Source organism: Microchirus variegatus (assembly GCF_963457635.1).
Source record: "Microchirus variegatus genome assembly, chromosome: 19".
NCBI lineage: Eukaryota > Metazoa > Chordata > Actinopteri > Pleuronectiformes > Soleidae > Microchirus > Microchirus variegatus.
The window spans coordinates 6,662,291-6,684,108 of NC_139820.1; the positions used below are offsets into that span (position 1 = coordinate 6,662,291).

A 21,818-nucleotide genomic window follows, 5' to 3' on the forward strand; every position below is an offset into this window, starting at 1 on the left:
CTGTTAAGAATTATAGTGTTCATATAGCTTGACACTACAGTTTTGCCATTCACACTCATTCACACTTTCATATATCACTCATCAAATTCATACCCAATCACAGCCTTCAGGTGCAACGTAGGGTTAAGTATCTTGCCCAAGGACACATCAACTTCCGAGTTGAAAGAAGTCTCACTCACTCACTCTGGTGCATTCACACCAGCTCCTTCTTAATTGAACCCTAGCTCGTTTGTTTGGAAAGTCTAGTTCGTTTGAATGCGCAACCAAACTCTGGTCCACCTCTAGCACCCATTCGTTTCACTAAAGTGCAGCGTGAACGCAAACTCGGACCGGCTGAACCGAGTCGACGATCGTACCGAGTCTGGCGGACGATTAGGTGTTGAACCGACCTCAAACTCATGCTGAAACACTCTATATTGTGTTATCTGCTACTTTTGTTTTCCCAGCATATTTTCTTTGGCAGTCGAGCAACTTCATGCTGACCACCCCCCTGTCAAGCTCTGCTGTGCGCTTGATTGTTCCCCTCCCCTGCACAGTCCCAGAGCACAGCTTCACCCTTAGTATACTCATTCAAATAAGACACACAGCGAAGCTAAACACTGTCATATTAAGAGTTTGGACTCTCGGAATACAGTTTTCCATGAAAGTAATGAAATTTGCAGACAAAAAAAGAATAGGAAACTGGAATGAAACTGTAATATGACCACGGAGGCCTCAGGTAATGACACAAGTGTGTGTGTGTGTTAGAGAGAGAGCAGATGTGTGCAGCTGATTTCCCAGGCCTGAAAAGAATGAGCTTAGGAGCAGGATTAAGTCTTATAGTGGCCGAATGACATTTCTGAGCCATTCAGTCAGTGTTCTGGCTGATACTCAGAGCTGCACCCTGCTCCATGTATGCTCCTGCTATCATCACCAGAACTATAAAACACTTTTTAAACAATGTGATCTGTTGAAATCCTCAGATACCGACTGATACATAAAGCTGTTTTACTTTGACGAGATTCAAGTAAAGATAAAAGGCTAATTATAAGGCTGTGCAAACCAATGTTACATACGGGACCTTTAAGTTCTTTATAGTAAATCTGAGTGAATAGTGAACTGTGGGAAACTGGTTATATGAGTCTCCTCCTGGAAAAAATTAACCTTCTTAGTAGTTAAACAACAGCCCAGATTCTGCATACATAAAGCCAGAATGAAAACAACCCTTGAATGTGCAGTTTGGTGTTCATTGAATGGTCAACTTAGCACGGTTGATCTTAATTACTGGTTGCTCTTGGGATCAAATAGCAGCTCTGAAGGCTCAGAGGTTTCGTACTGGAGAAACTGGAAGTACCGTCTGTGATCCTGATCTGAAAAATACAAAAGTTTGGACTCGGTAATCATTAACAAGCCCAACAGATGTTTTTCATCCCGGGAGTCGCATGCACGTCAGTCGTGCCTGTGTTCTTTTGTGGGTGCATGTAAACAGGAAGTGAATATGGTTTACTGTAAAGGGAGCAGGCATTACAACCATGCTGCGTAGTCGGAACAGTTGTGAAAAATCTTAGTTGTTACTCAACTAAGATCTGATGAGCCAGACTAATCTACCAATTACATATATAGTGTTAGAGGTAATACATAATTAGGTATTATTTGTTATCTGTCTTGAGAACATGTTGTAGCTTGTCATGAAACCTAAGTATTTAAATTGAAGTCAGTTCAGTCATGCTTTTTACAATGCCATTTAATATTATTTCATTTGAGTTGTAGCACATATTGTGGTATTTCTACCACCATCGCCTGCCCCCTTGTTGATTATAAATATTGTATTAATTGGTTTGTTTTGGATTATCTGAGGCAAATAACTGTTTGAGAATAATCCCATTTTTTACCCATTAACCACAATGGCCCACAATTGTGTATTTAACCACGGTAGAAAATTTATTTCAGTACTAGTACTAGTACTAAGGAGTACTAGTAAAGTTAATTATAATGAACCCTAGCAATAGGGTATAATAGGTATTAATGGCATTATATCTCTTATTGTCTGTGATGTTTTGTTAGAGATAACTATGATAACTGTTGATTTTTTTATTTATCCAATTTCATGTGTGTCTCGGTTGGTATTGGATCAATCTGGCAAATGGTTTTTATTACCATCTGGATTAGATTGCCTTGGATGCCCAAAACTCCACTAATGACTCCTGTGTTAATGTCTTAAAACGTCAGTGGGAGATGTTCTCTCTGGGTTTTTGATGTTTCTTATGCAGTTGTTGCACAAATCGGAGGTCGATTTATTTATTATTTGGACGAATTAAGCAGAATTTCTGTCCACACAAATATACAGGAATCAACAATGTGGCTTCCTGGAAATCATCCATGTGATTTACTGACTGTGACCCACACACAATGCATGACTTTGTGTCCGTCCATTAATATTCATATCACTGGTGAGTGACACTGCGTCATCTGACTCTGACCACACAGTCCTGTGTCATAAGCAGTGCCACAGAGGAACTCTCACGCTTCAAAATATGATGTAATCCCACTAGTCAGCTTTCCAAGAGAGAGATTGACACCTCGACCTTACCCAAAAGGTCATGGAATGTTGACGTTAGTTGCAGTAATATTTTTTGGATGGTTTACTCTGTATTTCATATATCATATAACCCATTTCTATTGGTAAAAAAGAAGAAGCATTGGTTGTAAATTCACCATTCACTCCCATACACATTTATCCAATAAAAATTTATTTGTATTGTGCCAAATCACCACAGACATTATCTTAAGACATTTTACATAGTATATAAAAAAAAACCTTTTAACAGAACCAAACTTGTGCAGCCATCTGCCTAGGCCGGTTGGGGTGAATTGAAAAGTGGGGGACAGAGCAGAGGAGTCCCCTAAATGACTGATTTAAAGAGAGAAAAGATGGAAGATGGTAACTGTCGTAAGATTATCACAGATTTTTAGCAGTGCTGGGCACTAGATTAACGCACCACGTGTTTCCATGACGACTGATTGGAAAAAGACTTGACGTCATGTTTACGTGTCGCGACATCGGAGTCCAGGCACCGTTTACCAGTTAGCTCCGTTAGCTGCATTAGCTTAGCGCCGCTAGCGTGCCTACAGTCTAACTGGAGTGGTCTGTTTTTTTAGTGTAGCGTTACTTTAGAGGCTAATTTTAACAATCTGGAGTCACGTAAACATGACGTCACGCTTTAACGTGCGTTAACGTTGATGCCGTTATTCTAATTTTAACATAACATTGTAATTTAGCGTGAAAGAATCTGTAGTAGAATGTTATGTATATGTAACTGGATTATTGTAAATGCTACATATGTCTGGATAAATAAGGTCATTTAAATTTGAACTGAATTGAATGAGTCGCAACAGAAGATCATATAATTACAGCTGGATTGTGTTGTAAATAGCTGTCATGCCTACAGTCCTTGAGGGTTGTTTCCTCACAATGCCGTCCTTAATGCGTGCAGGACAAGCAGCGACATGACAAACGAGTGTTCAAATTCCAATATGGTTTTTTTCCCCCACTCCACACCTCTCATTGGCTCATTGTGTCTCCGTTTCCCCGCCTCTCTCAGGTGAGCTGAAGAACAAACATCATGGAGGGAGTGGAGTGCAGTTCTGAGCAGATGAGGGTGTGATCCCTCTGGTGACTGGTCCACACAGAGAGAGCCAGACAGGCCGAGAGAGAAGAATGGCTCGAAATGTAAACTTTGCTCTGAACTACCCTCTCATGGAAGCTGGACTAGAGTAAGTTTATGTTGTTCCTGTTTTTCCTGTTACCTGTTTAGTTGTGTTGTGCGCTTACTTAGTGCTGTTCAACATGAAGGCTGTGAGGAAACTCTTTGATGATCTCACTCTAAGGTAGAAGGCAGAGCAGAGAGTGCACTGACAGCAGGGCCTTCATGTGTTTTGTTGTTTCACAACATGTCACCGACTTCTTACTTCTGTTTGTTCAGTTGAACACACATTTGAATATGTCTTTGTGTCATTTACATACAGTGTGAGTGTGATTGTTTGAGGTATTCGACCAATTTTTTTCCATTAAACGAGGACGCAAAACGCAAAATTATTATTTTTTAAATGTATTTATTTTAATCCGATTACTCGATTAATCAAGGAATACTCAATTACAAAAAAATTTGTTAGCTGCAGCCCTAGTGAGCTACTTTAAATCAGCTAACATCAATGTTTACGTTAGCGTGTGCCGGAAGCGTTAACAACTGGATGCTATCGGCTCAGATGCTGAATCATTGAGGACGTGCTGTTGTGGTGACACCAGTTGCCTTTTGCAGTGATTACACTGCCCCTTGTTGGCTTCTTGTTTAAGCGTCAAATGGTCTCACACTTTGGACATTTTCTGCCTTTTACGTTCTGTTTCACACGCAGGACGTACGGTGTGGAACAATGATCCCTGCGCTCAACATAGGAATAAAACGAATACTTGAGGCAGAGTTTTTGCCTTGAGGAATTTTTGTAATCAGGTTACTCGACTCACTCGAGTAATCGTTGCATCCTTAGATTGTTGTACATTTGGAAACAGGACTGGTTGACCGGTTCCTGTGCTATCTTTGTAAAAGTGCTAAGTCAAAAGGAACAGGACTGTGTGTTTTCTCTTCTTGCTGTAAGCTGTGTTTTACAGTACATTTAGATAACACAGGAAGTCGCCCACCAGGCAGGCAGTCTTTGTTGCGCTGTTAACAACTGAATGAAAATGACGTCATGCTCTCTTCTTGGGTTGTTCGTTTGTGGGTTCCTCCCACGTTCCGTTGTGTTTGATCAGTGGCCAACAATCCTCAGAATCTAGCCTGCTCGGTCACCCTCTTTCCCTGTCCTGGTATCAGTCCTCATGTCCACGTGTGTCCCTTCTGTCAGGAGCCCAGCGGACGAGGACGGCGTCCATGACTCGTTCAACCAGCTGATCGCAGAGCAGAGTGAGAATGGAGGACTGTCCGAAGCCTATGAGCTACAGCAGCTGCAGAGAGACCTGGAGGAGGAGGAGGAGGAGGAGGATCGAGGTACTGAGCTATTTTAATAGTACATAATGTGAAACATGTGGAGGGCCGGATTTATAGAGGAGCTACAGTATGTATTATGTGGTTCTAGTGGTTATACAACAAGATTCGTGAAGCTCAGCTCCAATGCTGATGAATCTTATTAAAGCTTGTCATCTGTCTATTCTAATATACCGAGAACATTAATTGGGCTGAGCACAGGTGTGTTTTTGCCCCATTAACCAACAAAGGATCAAAATACTTCAGTGTGTTCTAAAGTAACACTTCATATTTGACTGCACAGATCATGTGACCTACCTGTCCGGCCCTGGACAAGATTTACGAGAGAGAAGGCGGAGGCAAGGAGAAGCTGAGCGGCGCGATGATAACACGACGGACTCTCTCGTGAGTGAACGCTGGTCCTCGGCAACCATGAAGATCCTGTCGTCAATGCCCAGTCGCACCATCGGTGAGTCCTAGAGAAGTGGAAACACTGATACACAAACAGACATTTTTTTTTTAAATATTTCTTCTCCCTGAAACAAAATTGGGTACAAAATGTATTCATTTTCCAGATGACAAAAGGTGAATGTGGCTAATTAAAAATGTTTCTGTTGTGAAAGCTGCTGGAGATAGTTAGCACACGCTTGAGTGGAACCTTGACATTTAACCCAGTTGCTGATGCCACACTGCCACACAAAGAGATTGTGTTGAGTGAGAGTTTCAGGAGGAAGTTATTTCTCTCTCTCTCTCTTCCTGTGGCAGGGTCAGATGCTGAAGATGACTCGATAGCTGCTGTCACAGTGTCTTATTCCGATCTCAGTCGCGCCGTCATTTATATCTACATGTTTCAGTGCACACCACAGCGTCTTTCTCTGTCCTTCAATCTGATTTTAGTGGTCACATTTGTCTCTTTTTAGATTTAGATGAAATGTACTGGGGATTGTAGGTAAAGAAGACGGTATTAGCTTTTGGTCATAGTCTGGATTCAGGCAGATAGGGATTGTTTTGATGCTGTTTTAACTGTTTGAGTTAGCTAGTTCTATCATCAGATATTTATTTCATTCCAATTTATTAAAGGATAACGGATAGTTACGACAAATCCGGAAGCCATGTTTGCAGATGTGTATCAAACTTTGGGAGTTTACACTACCGTTCAAAAGTTTGGGGTCACCTATACACTCTTAGAAATAAGGGTTCCAAAAGTGTTCTTCTACGAATAGTCGTTTACCACATTAACAATGTATAGCGTGTATTTCCGATTTATTTATTTATGTTATATTCATTGGAAAAAAGTGTTTTTCCTTCAAAAATAAGGACATTTCTAAGTGACCCCAATTTTTGAACGGTAGTGTAGGTGTTGTAAGAGACCAAATAAATGGTGCTGGACCTGTTTGCTTCTGTCTGTCAGGCCGCAGTCGTGGAGCCATCATCTCGCAGTACTACAACAAGACCATGAAGCTTCGCAGACGCAGGCAGAGCAGACCCTCCATTAAGGACCTCTCCCGCTCGGCAAGGCCGAGCATACGAGGCTACGGCATGGAGACGGATAGCAACGACGTGGAGGGTGCAGAGGGTGAGAAAAAAACACTTTGGATTAATAACACAATTTACACAGTGCTTTATAAGCCAGTTATGTGTGTTACAGTGACTAAGACGGAGTATTTGGTGAACAACCTGCAGAACCTCTCGGTGAGTGATCGAATCAGGATGCTGCGAGCAATGCCTCTCAGTGTGGCTGCAAAGAGTGAGCTCAGGTTTGTTTGATTATTAAGATTTTAATATATATAAATATATTGTATCTGTCAGTCTTGTTGTCAAGTTCTTGTTGTCGTTCCTCTGTCCACAGGAGGTTAGCATTACAAAAAGAGAAACGCGCACATCCAGGAAGTCAAATCCCCTGTTGCAGTCGACTCAAGTATTACATCATAATCGTAAGTGACCATCAGAAATGTGTATGTGCCTTCTTCTTCCTGTATTATATTCTCACACCAAACCTCTCAGTATCTGGATTCTATTTCTGTTTTTGCAGGAATTAAACAGATACAAAGTTCATTCAGAGGTTCTTTCCTTATTGTGTTTACAGTTTATCCTTTTAATTTAAAAAGCCTCATATCCTCTTGTTTGTTTTGTTTTGTTTGTTTTTGCCGCTGGTTTGCTCGCCAGCTGAGCCGTCTTTGTCCTGCAAACGTGACTTCCCTCGATGCAAAGTGGAGGTTAGCAACACAAGTTCCTGGAATAATATACTATGTCCATCTCCTCTCCTCCCAGGCCTTTAGACAAAGCTGGTACAGCTGGCTGTCCTTTCTGCACTCCCTCCATCTGTGGCAGGTGGCGCTCAAGAGAGTAAGCGGTCGTTTTGGCACCGGAGTCCTGTCATACTTCCTGTTCCTCAAGACCCTGCTCTTCTTCAACGCCTTCTTGTTCCTGGTGACCGGAGCGTTCTTGGTGCTGCCTCAAGCCGTGCACCCTCCGGCGCTGTCCTCTGAGAGAAGCCCCTTCTCTGGACTGGAGCTGCTCACCGGGGGAGTAAGTTGTGGCGCTGTCATATTCAGCTTGTTAGTTTTTTTTTGTTTTTTTTAATCCTAATATACGTCTGTGCATCTCATTCTTGTCTTAGGGATATTTTGCAGACACAGTGATGTACTACGGCTACTACAGTAACTACAAACTGCGTCGGACGCTCTCCGTGTCCAACGGAACCATGTCGAGCCACCTGTCTTACAACATGCCGCTGGCATACTTCTTCACCATCGGATTTGCCTTCTTCATCACATGTATCATCCTTGTGTACAGGTACGGAGCGTTGACTGCATATAAAAATGGACGTAGTCTTCTGAAGTGTAACGATTATTGATTACTATTTAATCTGTGCAGACTTTTGCTTCAACCCACAAATCAATGTATTCTAATGCATATTGATGTGTGATATGTTCCAACAGCATGTCCAAATCCTTTGGCCAGAGTTTCCGAATCGACAAATCTCACAGCATTCTTGCCATGAAGGTTTTCTGCTCCTGGGACTTTAAAGTCATCAAAAAGACGTCTGTCAAGCTCATGTCTGAGAATATCTGCACGCAGCTGAAGGTACGCACACGTCCTCCTCCCTCTCTTTGCTCTTGTAATATCTCCTAATATATATTTTTTCCTCCGTCACATCATCACCTCGTTCTCTCCGTCCGTCTCTGGTTCCTCCTCCCTCTGCAGGAGCTGTTGGCCGAGGTGAACCATAAACACGTCAAGATGACGTCGTGTCAGAAGTTGTTGAAAGTCATGGTCTACGGCCTAGCATGGGCTATCTGCATCGCAGGCACCACTGCGTGCGCGCTGAGCATTTATTTCTTCTCTCAGTATATGCACCAGGTGAGTAGATGGAGAGGAGGGCCTAGATGTTTGGTGTCATTTATTCTTTGGCTTTGTCTGCCTTGTCTCCCTTTGTGTGGGAAGACGCTTTCTCTGGGACTGAGGTCCTTGATCCGAGGACTAACTTTTTAACCAGGCATTGTGAGAACAAGAACATCTAGAGAACATCGTCTTGCTTCAAACTGATCCTTCTCTCTTTGTCTTTCCCGCAGAACCTCCAGCAAAGTCTACTCCAAGCCCAGAACCCCTTGCTGATTGAGGCCAGACTGCTGGCTTTGCCCGTGCTGGTGTCGGTCATCAACCTGCTGCTACCTGGCTTGTTCAACCTTGCAGCCTGGATGGAGGACTACCAGTCGCCTTCTGTGTGCACATACGTCGCCATCGGCAGGTGAGCAGAGGAACTGCACGTTGGCAGTTTTCTGTGTGGGTGTAAGAAGGCGCAGAGCTGTTGGTTTTAGTTGTGAACTCTTTTTTTGTTCTTTAGGAACTTGATGTTAAAAGTCAGCATTCTCGGCGTCCTCTGTTACCACTGGCTGGGTCGGGTGGCTGCAGACTTTAACGGCATCATGGTAATATTAACGATATTTCTCAAACCTTGACCGTTTTTGTTTATTATTTAAATGCCTGACTTTGTTATTCTTACTGTGTTTTGATGCTTTAGTGCTGGGAGAGTTTCATTGGCCAAGAGCTTTATCGCTTCTTACTGATGGACTTCATCTTCACTCTGCTGGACACCTTGTTAGGCGAGCTTCTTTGGAGGTGAGGTAACATCTTGAAATAAACAAACGTCTGTTGCATTCAAACCAGTGTCAAATGAGTTCACGCAGACCTTCGACATTCCCGTGCTGCACACAGGAAGTGATAAGTTTTATGTAAAGACAGACAGAAGCAACAGCACCGTTGCGCTATTAATGAATTCTTCTGCTCAAAAAACCCAGTCGTGCAACAGTTTGACAGGATAGATCTTTTTGTTCCCGCCCGCCCCTGCGCTGCTGCTATATACACACAAACGCTCCCTCTCTCAGGTCTGATAGTATTGTTTGACAGTATTGTGTTTGACCAAACAGAAGCAGAATAATAGCAACAAAAACAACAGTTATTCACTTGTAATGCCTTCCCTTGCTTTCTGCAGGTTGTTTTCTCAGAAGGTGCTGAAGAGGAGGAGGAAACCAGTTTTTGACATTGCCAGGAATGTCCTTGACCTCATCTATGGACAGACGTTAGCTTGGTACAGCACTTGATCGTTACAGTGTCTTGCTGAGTGAGGTCAAACTTGTCTCTTGGTCATAACAGTAGATTTTTTTATTTTGCAGGTTGGGTGTACTCTTCACTCCTCTACTGCCTGCAGTGCAGATTCTCAAACTCCTGTTGCTCTTCTACATTAAAAAGGTAATCATTCAAATATTTTAACTTCATACAGAATGTGTACTATACACAGACCAATGTGTAATGTGTTTCCTGGTTGTATAGTATGGAATAGTTTGCTAAATCCTTCTTTTCTTAATCTTAAAGCCTAAAAGACATTTTTAAAGTTGGAAACATTACTTTGATGACAAAATCTTATCATTTCTGTCTCATTTCTCCCACTTAACCCTGTTTTTTGTTTGTTTCCCTTTACAGAGCAGTGTGATGATGAACTGCCAGTCTCCCAGGAAGCCATACAGAGTCAGCCAGATGACCACCATCTTCATCACCCTCCTCTGCTTCCCCTCCTTCATCGGCGCCTCTGTGTGCGTCACATACACCATGTGGAGGTATGTCACAGTTTAAATTTTTGTTTTTTGATCTGAACCACGTTTCAGTATAACATAATCTGACATCACTGTGTTCCTACCATGTAGGTGGTTGTCACTGTGTCACTGATTTGACTTGGCGTGGCACTTTTTTTTTGTTCTCAGCATCACGCCGTCCTCGATGTGCGGTCCTTTCCGTGAACTCGGAACTATGTTCCAGGCAGGAAAAGTCTGGGTGCAACAACTGGAAAGAGATAATCCCAACCTGTCCGTTTTAGCCAGGGCTCACGCTTACCTGGTGGAAAACCCGTTCTTCCTCTTTGTGGGAGCGGGAATCTTCTTGTAAGTGCACGCAAACACGCACTGTGGCTCCCTATAGCTTTGAAATATGTATATGTATGTGTATATATATGTTTATATGTGTATATGTGTATATATATATATACACATATATATATATATATATATATATATATATATATATATATATATATATATATATATATATATATATACATATATATGTATTTCTTATCTAAATGTGTACACACACACACCCCTCTGATCCTCTTTGACTTTTGTTTCCACCAGGATTGTCATCTACTTCCACAGTCAGGTGGTCGACGGCCAAAGGAAGATCATCGGTTTGCTACAGGAGCAGATAGAAAACGTAAGACGGCAGCGACGCACGACTCACCACTGTGTTTATCAGTTCTTACAAACGGGTAGAATCATTTGTGTAATCCTCTTTTTTTATCTCCTCGCTCAGGAGGGAGACGATAAAAAGTTCCTCATCACCCGCCTCCAGTCCATCCATGAGCGAAAACGAACGCCCGCTCGTAGACTCACAAGTCAGGTCAGTCTGTGATGTGACAAATGCTGCTTTTCCACTACATGGTCCCGCCTCATTTTCCATTACAATGTAGTACCTCCTCAACATGGGCAGAGTCTAACTAATAAAGCAGTTTTTGATGTATTGGATCATTAGAATCAGTTGAAATTAAAATTAAAAAGATAAGTTCAGTACTTCCTGCGTGACCGGAGCGCAGACTCCTCTGTTAAATATCAGCATTTTAGATATTTCTGTGCTAATTGTTGGAGATTAACACACATTTTCAGGATTTTTAAGTCGATCTACAGTCCAGCATTGTTCGGTTTGATTATTGTGTCGCAATTATGCCTCTTCCTGTGGCAACACTCTGACCAATCAGTGGCCGGCACTCTGACGACGTCAAGCGCAGTTTCGAATCAGCTCGCTTGGAATTCGTCTGAGCAGGTACTAAAAAAGCACTCATGCAAAATAACCATGCCGAGGTGAGTCCATGTTGTGGAAAAGCACCAAAAGCTGTAAACTCAGGTGTGTTTGTTTTATTGTTTTTTTCTAGTGCTGCTTTTCTAGATGCGCGTGACGTCACTAAACTTTAAAAACATTATGGTTATTTGTTAGCACTGCTATTTTCGTTTAATAAACAGACCACGCCAGTTTCGACTCTAGGCGCACTAATGGTGCTAAAGGAGCTAACGCAGCTAACTGGTAAACGGTGTCTGGCACGTAAACATGACGCCACGTGTGTCTTTTTCCCCGTCAGTCGTCATGGAAACATGTCATGTGTTAATATCCGTTAACACTGACGCCGTTAACCGCCCAGCATGTCTTTCTCTTTCAGGACTCTTCTTGTTGAGACAGCTTTGCTCGCAGCGGACGAGCACCGTCGGTGACCCCTAGTGGTGGGAGTCTCTCAGCACTGAAATGAAGTTCTTGGGAAATTAGAAAACTGTGGGGATCATAACTGGAAGTGAAGAAGATCACCAATACACAGGACCAAAATCATGTACTACATGATCCTTTTGTTGGAATACACATTTTTTAAAAAACATTATTTTTTTAATGACTGCAAGAACAAAAGAACTTGAAGATACCAGGAGGGTATCTGGGAGTTTTCTTATTCTGCCGTGACTGCACAAGAGGAAGTGAGAGAAGACGGAAGCATGCACCACAGAGTAAGAGAAATTAACACCTGTGTTTGCAGGGTTTTAACTAAGCAGATCAACAGAGGAGTAAAAAAAAAACCACACGAAACTGATGTCATCTCATGTCGAAGCACTTTTATACCAACTGTGAACATGTTTTTATTCTTCTGATTTTATCAAATGTATCTTTTAATCCGTTTTTAGTTAAACTCTGGTTGTTGTGGGTGTGATACGTGTAAATAATGCCTTTTATTTAGGGTGAGAACTGTTTTTTGTTTTTTTTATCATACTTTTGTATTAAATTATGTTTTGTCGTATCACTGTGTGTTTGTATTTATTAGTACACGTGATGTGTGTGAGCACTGCTATGATACAGGAACATATTACAATCTCAACAGCCTGGAATATAAACATAATATGCACTGTAAACATACAGGGATTACAAACATGCAAATTAAAAGTGAATTCTTGTGACTTAACTGTGACTATAACAATATATATTCAGTAGAAAAATAAATACACAAGCACTTTCTAAGTGGCCTGAAGAACAGGAAATATTAGTGTAATCTTTGTACCTTTTTATTTGTAAATATTACCCATTAAATTATAATTCCAGAAATGAAAAAAGCAGCATATTTGGTGGAGGGTAGAAACAGCAGCACCAGAGGTTGATTTCTGAATGTGATACTTGGAGACGACAGAAGAGGGCACCAAATTAAATTTTTCAGTCCTGTGCTTCCCCATCTTCTCTCAAGACCTTATTTTAGACGAATCTTAGCTTCATTTTGTATACACATGTATGTATTAACATTATACGCACTCGCACACACACTGTGCCGCACAATAATAGCATATCTATGTCTTTAAATGGCTCAAACGTTCTGTTTTTTGATCATATTTGTCTCTTTCATGACGGTTTCCATCGTTCTATATAGCGTTGAGGTGTAACTCAGTTCCCGTTGTTGAGTATTCCCAGCAGCTTCCTGGGGTCCATGCCCTGCTGCTGAGCCATCTTCTGCACATCGAAGCCCATGTGCTTCAGGAACTGGATCACGCTCATCTCCTGCCCCGTGAGCTGGTCGCGTACCGTCGGGCAGGAGGGGTTGCAGTGAGGCCACGGGCAGCTGTCGATCAAATGTCGGGGGCAGCCTCTCGCCGCCGGGGCCTTGTGCTTCAGGTGGCTGTGGTTGCCGCGGCTACCGTTGATGTGGAGGCTGTCCTGGAGGCTGCGGTCCCAGCAGTGGAGGGCTCTGGGCAGGGAGGTGCCTTTCACCTGAATGTCCATCCAGTAACTGTAGATGCAGCAGAGTACACACAGGAATGAAGTCAATGTTACTTTACGATCTGTTATTTTAAAGTACACATATTATACCCTATTTCTACACGTTAAACTAGTTCCCTGGTGTCCTCATGAACAAGTCTGTGCAAAATACATTAAGGATGAAGCACAACAGCAGTTCAATCTCCCTTGAGGTTGTGTTTGTTCATTTGCGTTTGTGTTTTTTGATTTGCGTTTTGCATTTATGTTTTGTGATTTGCGAGCTGCGTTTTGTGATTTGCGTTTGTGTTTTGTGATTTGTGTTTGTTTTGTGATTTGTGCTTTGCTTTTGTGGTTTTTTGATTTGCGTTTGTGTTTTTTGTTTTGCGTTTTTTTGTTTTTTGATTTGCGTTTCTGTTTTTTGATTTGCGTTAGTTTTGTGATTTGCGATCTGCATTCTGTGATTTGCGTTTGTTTTGTGATTTGTGTTTTGCGTTTGTGTTTTACGTTTGTGTTTTGCGTTTGTTTTTTGTGTTGTGCGATTTGCAATTTGCGTTTTGTGATTTGTGTTTTTTGTTTTGCGTTTGTGTTTTTTGATTTGCGATTGTGTTTTGCGTTTGTGTTTTTTGTTTTGCATTTGTGTTTTTCGATATGCGTTTGTGATTGTGTTTTGCGTTTGTGGTTTTGCATTGATGTTTTTCGATTTGCGTTTGTGTTTTGCAATTGTGTTATGCACCTCAGGGCCACCGTAGTTACTTGATACTGAGAGTTTTATTCTCTTACCTTCTGGTTATGAGCTCATGAGACAGGCAGGCTGGAGCAAACATGGCCCTGCCAATCACAACACAGAGCCACACATTACACCACGTGGTATCTTTCAATTTTATCTTGTCTTATCTTGTGTTTGTGTGTGACAGAGAGAAAGAGTCACTCTTACGGGACTTCACGGAGTGTGGCCCTCAGCTCCTGCCCCAGGTTCTGTATATATCGCCACTGGCCCTCGTGGACAGGCTGTCCCGTCAGGTGGACGTTGTCGACCGTCAGCTGAGCCTCGTCAAACAGCCACTGAACCACAAACACCGGGCCTGGAAGAGGAAGGAAACCCCCGCAGGTGAGACCCAACATCATTGTCTTAATTGTCTGCATGTTGTCTTTCAGCTTCAAAGAGAAGGCTCAGGACGTTTTTTGCTGCTTACTTTTTAAAGTGGGGTAGACTTTATATCCAAAGAAGCATTTCCACTCCTCTCCGACATGAGCCTGTCTGCAGTTTTCAGGCACCAGTCCACCCCAGTACCTGCACAACCACCATCAAAACCTTTAACAACAGCTTCTCTTAAAGCGTGGTCGTCCAGATCTCCTGCTCTTCCCACCACCATCTCCACCTTACCTGATGCCTCTCTTTATGGCCTCGGTGGGGGCACAGCTGATGGTGTCGAGGCAGTCGGTGAATTTGTACTGCTTGTTGTCCAGGAACCAACCGGAGTCGGCCAGGCCTCGCACCTGCACCCCCGCGTGGCCCTGTGACTCTAGCTGCTCGGCGACGTTGTCCACGTTCAGCAGGACTCCCGTGCCGCCGGCGCTAACGACAGAATCGGCAAGAGGTCATTATATTTATTCATTATTAAAGCCCTAATACACACAGCAGTCTGTCAGAGACTGACCTGCTTCCTGCGAGAAGAAGAACCTTGGCGTTGTCCAGACCTTTGGTCAGCAGCTCGTCCACCACCTCCCTGATGATCAGCGATCCCATGAACGCGTAGTCGCCTGTCGACACCAAACACTTCATCATCATCATCGATATAATCAAACAATTGTAATTTCATGTTTTCATGTGTCGTTTTATACACATACTGTGATCTGTCTTGGCAGTGGCTCCGCTCCACACGTCACTGGAACAGTACGGGATGAACCTGCAGGAGACACACGGCGACACTGAGCGAGTGGACTCCACTTTAAAGGTGCTTTCATTCGACCGTCGATGCCAAAGACGGTTGTACATATAGATTAAAGTGATGATGTAACGAAGTAGTGTATGCACTTACACCATGTTGGCGTTCCACCAGTGCGGGTTTTCCTCCGGCAGAGGAGACAGGATTCCTGTTCCTGTGACATTCAGACGGAGAGACAAGTCAAAACGTTAACATAAGGACGCTTAAAATACTTTAGCCTACTTGGTAAAATATACATACAATTGTGTTATCTCTTTAGGACCTTTTCTGGCATAAACAGACCAGAGGTCCTCACAGAGACCTAATGATGCCGGATCGGTTAAGGTTGAGATTAAGCATTAACGGTTATGAATACATTTAGGGATTAAGCTTTCCTTAACTCCTCATGGAGATTAAAACCTGGTCCTAATGAGGCAGAACCTCATTTCTGAAGGACTAGAATATAATGATAAATATATTTGCCAGCAATATTTGTATAATAGTACTATAACAATAACATATTTTGTTGTAATTATCACATTAGTAACATTAAATGTATACATACATATATACACACACACATATATATATATATATGTATATATATATATGTGTGTGTGTATATGTAGTTGCCGGCAATATTATAAGAACATATTTGGATGTAATTATCACATCATTAACATTAAATATATATATTTATATATATAAAAGCTTGTTTGGTTTCTTAATTCCACAGTAGTTCTTACTTAGTTTTCAATTTAGTTCTTATTAGATTTATTTAGCATCGTTCCATTTCAAAACAAACAAGAGCTTTTATTTTGAAATTCTGCAATCAATGTCTTTACTGGCACTAAAGAAAGTAGGCAGAATATAATGATATATATATATAATTTCTGACAGGAAATTGCTAGCAATATTTTTTAAGAATAGTACTATAATAATATAAACATATTTGGTTGTAATTATCACATTATCAACATTAAATATATACATATATATTATATATATATATATATATATATATATATATATATATATATATATATATATATATATATATATATATATATATATATATATATATAAAAGCTTGTTTGGTTTCTTAATTCCGCAGTAGTTCTTATTTTACGTTCTCTGTTTTTGCTGTTAGTAGATTTTTTTTAGCATCATATATATATGTTATTATTGTGAAATATGCGTCGTTCCAGTGCAATACAAGCACTTTTATTTTGAAATTCTGCAGAATATGATCATGAATATCTTTACTGATATGATATCTGACAATATTGTGTTAATATTATTGTTTTTTTTTGTTACATTTTCTTTAGACTAGACGCTCGTTGGGCCCCCGGGTCATTTGAGTTTGACACCCCTGATTGAGGCCGTCCAAATGAATGGAAGTCAATGCAGAGTCCTAACGAGGATAGCTGTGCAAACCGCCGTGTGTCTGTGTGTGTTTCCCCTATGGTAAGCGAGTCATTAAGTTTCTTTGCTTTGGTCAGCGATTACATGCAGGCATTGAAGAGCTCTGCGGCTAATGTACACACACGGAGACGGAGCCACGGGCCAAGAGTCATAATCAAAACAAGGGCTTCCCTGATGGCCACAGGAAAGAAGCAGAGCGCTCAATCATTTCAAGATTAACGCAAACTCGGCCCTGAAGAGGAAACACAAATAGGGCCATGAATCTCGTCCATTCAGGGGGTTAGAAGTGTTTTTGCTGAAGAGGAAAGGAAAGGAAAAGGTCGGCGGTGGAAGCGGTGAGGAGATTTTTTCTCACAATTCAAAGGTTTAAGTGTGTGAAAATGACAGTAACTGACAGAGGAAACTGCAGTCAGGGAGCGTCCATGGCCTTCTTTGTTTCTAAAACGTAAAAAAAACACGCTTTTGTTTAAAGTACAGTATGTGATTTCTGCTGCTCGTCAAAAGGCCCAGTTTGATGACGTCAGGAGTCTTATTGTCTTTACGGGGGGAGAGCTTTAGCGCTAAATGAGCAGACACACACACACAAAAATGACAAAAAAGACGACAAACTAGTAGTAGTGAATATTTACTTCCTCACGCTGATGTTTCAGAGAAAGTTTGCCTCCAAAAGAGAGGGTGATATCATTCAAATGACCTTGAATTTAAATATTGGGATTTGTACGGATTTACATAGTGTCTGGATAATGTATGTGCTGTTGTTATAGATAGTTTTAATGCACAATATCTTTAAAGCAATTATGTTTATGTGTATATTATACTGACTTTTCTTCTTTCTACTCTCTTAGAAATAAGGGTTCTTCTACAAGGGCTTTCAAAAGGGTTCCAGGTGGAACCTTTATAAAAAGGTTCTACCTGGAGCCAAAAAGGGTTCTCCTATGAGGACAAGCCAAAGAACCTTATATGGTTCTACTTAGCACTTTTATTTCTAAGAGTGTACTTAATGCAGAGGTGGAAAGAGTACACTGAAATATTCTACTCAAGTAAAAGTACCACTATTTTTACTCAGAGTAAGTTACTCAGTTACTTTTTGAACAAGTTTGGGCTTCTTTTTTGTGTCGGGGCAAAAATTCAAGTCAAAATGGGTCAAATGTGCTTCAACTTGCTCACCTTACTTTTAAAAGTACGCAAAAAACCTACTCAAGTACAGTAACGCGAGTACATGTAGTTTATTCCTTTGCCTAAATGTTACACACTGAACCTTTAACGCACCTTTTGTGTGTGTGAGTGCGCGAGAGGATGTGACTGTGATGTGAAGTGATCGTGTTTACCTGTTCTGGTTTGTGGCCACTCTGTGGAGCTCATCAGTCTCCTCATGGTCTGATACCTGCTGTCGCAGGTCTGCCTGTTGAAACAGTACCATCCACCTGAACCACACACACACACACAAGCATGTTAACAGGATATAGTGGCAGTTATCTTTCACTGTGTTGAGCACGGCATATGTGTGAGTTCATCCTTTCTCTCTCACCCTCTAAGAACAGCAGCCACCTCTTGCTGCCTTTAGACTCCTTGATGTAGTACCTGCACGAAAGCACAAAAACGAGTCAGAATGTGATCTTTTTTTGTTCAATTGTTCAATCGAGGTGCTTTTATCCCCAAAGCATTTCTTACAAACGTTGCAAACATTGGGTTATTCTGTGCCGTTTCAATTACGAGATGAGTTGAAAATGCTTTCCACACGTTTCACAAGAATATGGCTTCTCACGTGGGCCACCTAAGGCGAAAGCACTTTCCACACGTTTCACAAGAAAACGGCTTCTCACCTGTGTGAATTCTTACTTGTGTTTGTTCTTGTATGGGTGTCTTTGTGAGGACCCTCAATTTTTGGGAACGTCACCCCTTAACCCTTTAACACCGAGCGTTAATCACCAGCGACACTGCCCAAACATGCAAAATCTCTTGTTTGTGTAAAACTGCACTGTTTTCTTCAAGAAAAACTCTAAAATCCAATTCCATTTTTTTGGTTTTTCGTCATTGTAAACTGTCGATTCACTTGTTTAATGTGCAGTAAATTGCATATATTGAAAGTTATACAAGTACACACTAAAAAATCAAAGTACGAGACTGTACCTACAAAGGTACAAATGCTTTGTCGCTCCAGTGGTAACCTGTACCTGCTTGTTTGTACCTCTAAAGAAATATTTCTGCACCCCTAGTGACAAAAATTTACCTTTATGTCCTGGTACAAAAATGTACTGATTGGTACACACTGAGAAAGGTACAGTGCTTGTACCCTGATAGGGTAACAAAGCATTTGTACCTTTTTAGGTACAATCTCATACTTTCTTAGTGTGTAGTCTAGGAAAATTGGTAAAAAGCACATGACATTTTCTAGCCGAAGCGGACATTTTTAAGGCTGTTAAAGGGTTAAAGAGGCTTTTTGAGGGTTAAGACTTGGGTTTTTCGGGGTTAGGGTAAGGCGTTTAAGGATAGGGAATGCATTCGTGTCTCTGCCAGGGGGATGCTACCTTTGATGCTGGAAACATGAAAGATGTGGGCACTGATCACACCACTAACAATCCCAGCAGGAGCCCCTTTAACCTGACCTTCAGAGTTCTAATGGCTTATTAAAAAAAGAAACACACTCGCAGGGAACTAATGATGCTGTTGGCAGGACACACACTCACACACACACACACACACACACACACACACACACACACACACACACACACACACACACACACACACACACACACACACACACACACACACACACACACACACACAGCAATGACGGCAGGGTTTCACATTGTCAGTATTGTATGAAATGATTATACTTCAATGTATGAGAGTTAGATCTGTATTTCTTTTTTAGGTTTAGTCTCTTTATTTGTGACCCCTCTAATGAGCAGATACACACACACTGAATTCCCAGATGAAAAACTACTTCACTGTCACACAGCTTATAAATGGTGATTCAAGCACAATTTTGAATTTGTTAATCTCTAACTGGGAAATGGGGAAAATGTTGAGCAAAAAAAAACAACAACACTGTATAAAATGGTTTGTTTGTGATCTATTTTTGCACATTTATGTGAATATTAGACCCAGAAGCTTTGGTTCACCCAATTGAAGTGACCTGCAGGAGTGTGTGTGTGCGTGTGTGCGCGCGTGTGTGTGTGTGTGTGTGTGTGTCTGTGTCTCACGCGGCACTGCAATCTCTCTGATCTGGGCCTTTGATCCATTTTGGTCACACCCGCAGTGACACGAGAGAGAAGCGCAAAGAGGGGGGGAACCAAGTTGCCCTGGTGGAGACACACGCGTGTGGGATGTTTTGTTGCTTTTAATCACACAAAACAAACTTACCCCGCAGGCGAGCCGTCATTACAAGTCACGGACGCGTTCCTCAAAAAGTGCAACTTCATGTCGTGGTCCAGTTTCTGCGCAGAGCACGGGTACAGCGACTGCGCCAAGTTCTTTATCTGCACCATGAAGTTGTCCATGTTTCCCTCCACAGCTGTGAAGTCCAGAGGGAAGCTCTCTGGTCCTTCCACGGGAGCCTGCTGCTGCTGCTGCGGCTGCTGCTGCTGCTGCTGCTGCTGCACACGCCGGGTCTGCGCCCGACCGCCGCGCACTCTCCTCGCCTCCAGCGGTGCGCTCATGTGGAGGAAGAGCAGCAGCAGACAGGAGCGCACTGCGCACAGGCTGACCGAGCGTCTCGCCGCACAACGAACCTGCATCTCTGATCTCTGTTACTGGAAAGCGTCCGCGGAGTGTGTGCGATGAATCAAACACGGCATGTCCTATAAGAGGCGATGGAGAGGCGCGCGGCGCAGTGGAAACAAACGCAAGGCGAAAAGCTGAAAGAGCGCGTGTTAAAGTTGTCCATGTCGCCTCATCGGAGGACAAACTAACGCACGTGACGATGCCTCATCATTTCAGGTCCCAAAAGTTGTCCGCAGATCATCCACTGTACAGATGCGTAATTACGCGCGTGAGAATCCGCCGATCAGCGCACATGCGTCGACCTGTTGACTCTGGCTGCTTGTCCTCGCGAGCAGAGGACGGAGACGGGTTTTATTTGAAGTACCCCCATCCTCCCCTCCCTGTGCCTCTCATTCCCGCGGGCCAATCGTTATTATCTTTGGCTGATGCTCCTTGCGGGACGTCGCTCTCTCTCTCTCTCACTATACGCGCGCGTACGGTTGTGGCACGCCTCCCCCCTCCTCCTCCTCCTCCTCCTCCTCCTCCTCCTCCTCCAGTCGGTTCACTCGCGCGCTCCACTCGGTCCTTTTGATGTCGGCTCGTCACGTGACCGCGGCGCCTTTGAAGTGATGAGTGAATGTGGTGCGAGAGAGGGGAAAAAGTCGCTGCTGTTGGGACACAGGCCGATCTGCTGCAGACACCACGGGCCAACACATCAACACATGCGCATGTAAGGGTGTTGTTTTTTTAAACCGCATATCCACTGTGTTTATGTTTGTGAAGATAAGATTATATATTTATCTATACTTCAACATTAGTTGCTCTCTTCCTATGTTTGTCATTCCATCCCTCTCTCTTTTTGACACACACTAGGTTAGTGTCTCCATTACACAACCTCTGGAAATCATCTGCAATATGGTTTTGTTGTGCCATTAAAGGTGCATTATGTAATCAATCTAAATCAACTGGCCATAAAATCCTCCTAATATGTCACAGAGACTCAGGAATAATGTTCATATAACAAACTGAACTCACCAACAACAACAACAGTACAGCCGAAATATTTGCATTAAAAAAAATCTTTTGCAGACTGCAAATCATGTTTATTGTTTTGAAATCATGTTTTGGCATGTGGCGCCACCTACCGCCGTCTACCAATCATTGCAGTCAGTAGAGTCTCAGCTACCGAGCAACCACGGGTTGCCAGGTACGTCAGAAAACGAAACCTAAAAGACCCTTGAATTTGAATGTCGTAACCGGTTTTGGCCACATTCTTACATATGGCGCCTTTAATAATAAATCATCATAAAATCATTTTTAACCTCGCATTTGAACTGGGAGAGTCACCGGCACCGTTGCGACCTTTCGCTCCATGCACTTGTATTCTTCCTCTTCCCTTACAGTAGGGTTTTCCAAACCTTGGGTCGATGACCAG

General features: G+C 42.3%; 2 protein-coding genes across 2 annotated transcripts; one reads left to right on the forward strand and one right to left on the reverse strand.

Annotated features, from left to right (window-relative positions):
- Positions 1-3,616: 3,616 nt before the first annotated feature.
- tmc6b (transmembrane channel-like 6b) lies at positions 3,617-12,282 on the forward strand. The gene is made up of 20 exons (XM_083906004.1): positions 3,617-3,753; positions 4,879-5,021; positions 5,302-5,466; positions 6,409-6,573; positions 6,646-6,754; positions 6,847-6,931; positions 7,269-7,526; positions 7,618-7,793; positions 7,940-8,084; positions 8,205-8,360; positions 8,573-8,748; positions 8,845-8,929; positions 9,022-9,119; positions 9,493-9,588; positions 9,674-9,749; positions 9,981-10,114; positions 10,259-10,435; positions 10,685-10,763; positions 10,863-10,949; positions 11,761-12,282. The coding sequence occupies exons 1-20, from the start codon at positions 3,698-3,700 to the stop codon at positions 11,773-11,775; spliced, it is 2,481 nt and encodes an 826-aa protein (XP_083762130.1). The 5' UTR covers positions 3,617-3,697; the 3' UTR covers positions 11,776-12,282.
- A 731-nt stretch (positions 12,283-13,013) lies between these two features.
- On the reverse strand, positions 13,014-20,418 carry notum1b (notum, palmitoleoyl-protein carboxylesterase b; the record flags this gene model as incomplete). The annotated part of the gene is made up of 11 exons (XM_083906342.1): positions 13,014-13,356; positions 14,106-14,153; positions 14,260-14,407; positions 14,519-14,616; positions 14,710-14,901; positions 14,984-15,086; positions 15,174-15,232; positions 15,365-15,425; positions 18,004-18,099; positions 18,204-18,256; positions 20,045-20,418. 11 exons carry the CDS (start codon positions 20,416-20,418, stop codon positions 13,014-13,016), a joined length of 1,575 nt encoding a protein of 524 aa, XP_083762468.1.
- Between the last annotated feature and the right edge of the window lie 1,400 nt (positions 20,419-21,818).

What these genes read in the sequence shown, in the direction of transcription:
- tmc6b (XM_083906004.1), top strand. Translation starts at nt 3,698, where the DNA reads ATGGCTCGAAATGTAAACTTTGCTCTGAACTACCCTCTCATGGAAGCT. An exon ending in AATGCCCAGTCGCACCATCG is followed by an intron (nt 5,467 to 6,408) that starts GTGAGTCCTAGA and finishes TCTGTCTGTCAG; the next exon opens with GCCGCAGTCGTGGAGCCATC. An exon ending in CAGACTTTAACGGCATCATG is followed by an intron (nt 8,930 to 9,021) that starts GTAATATTAACG and finishes TTGATGCTTTAG; the next exon opens with TGCTGGGAGAGTTTCATTGG.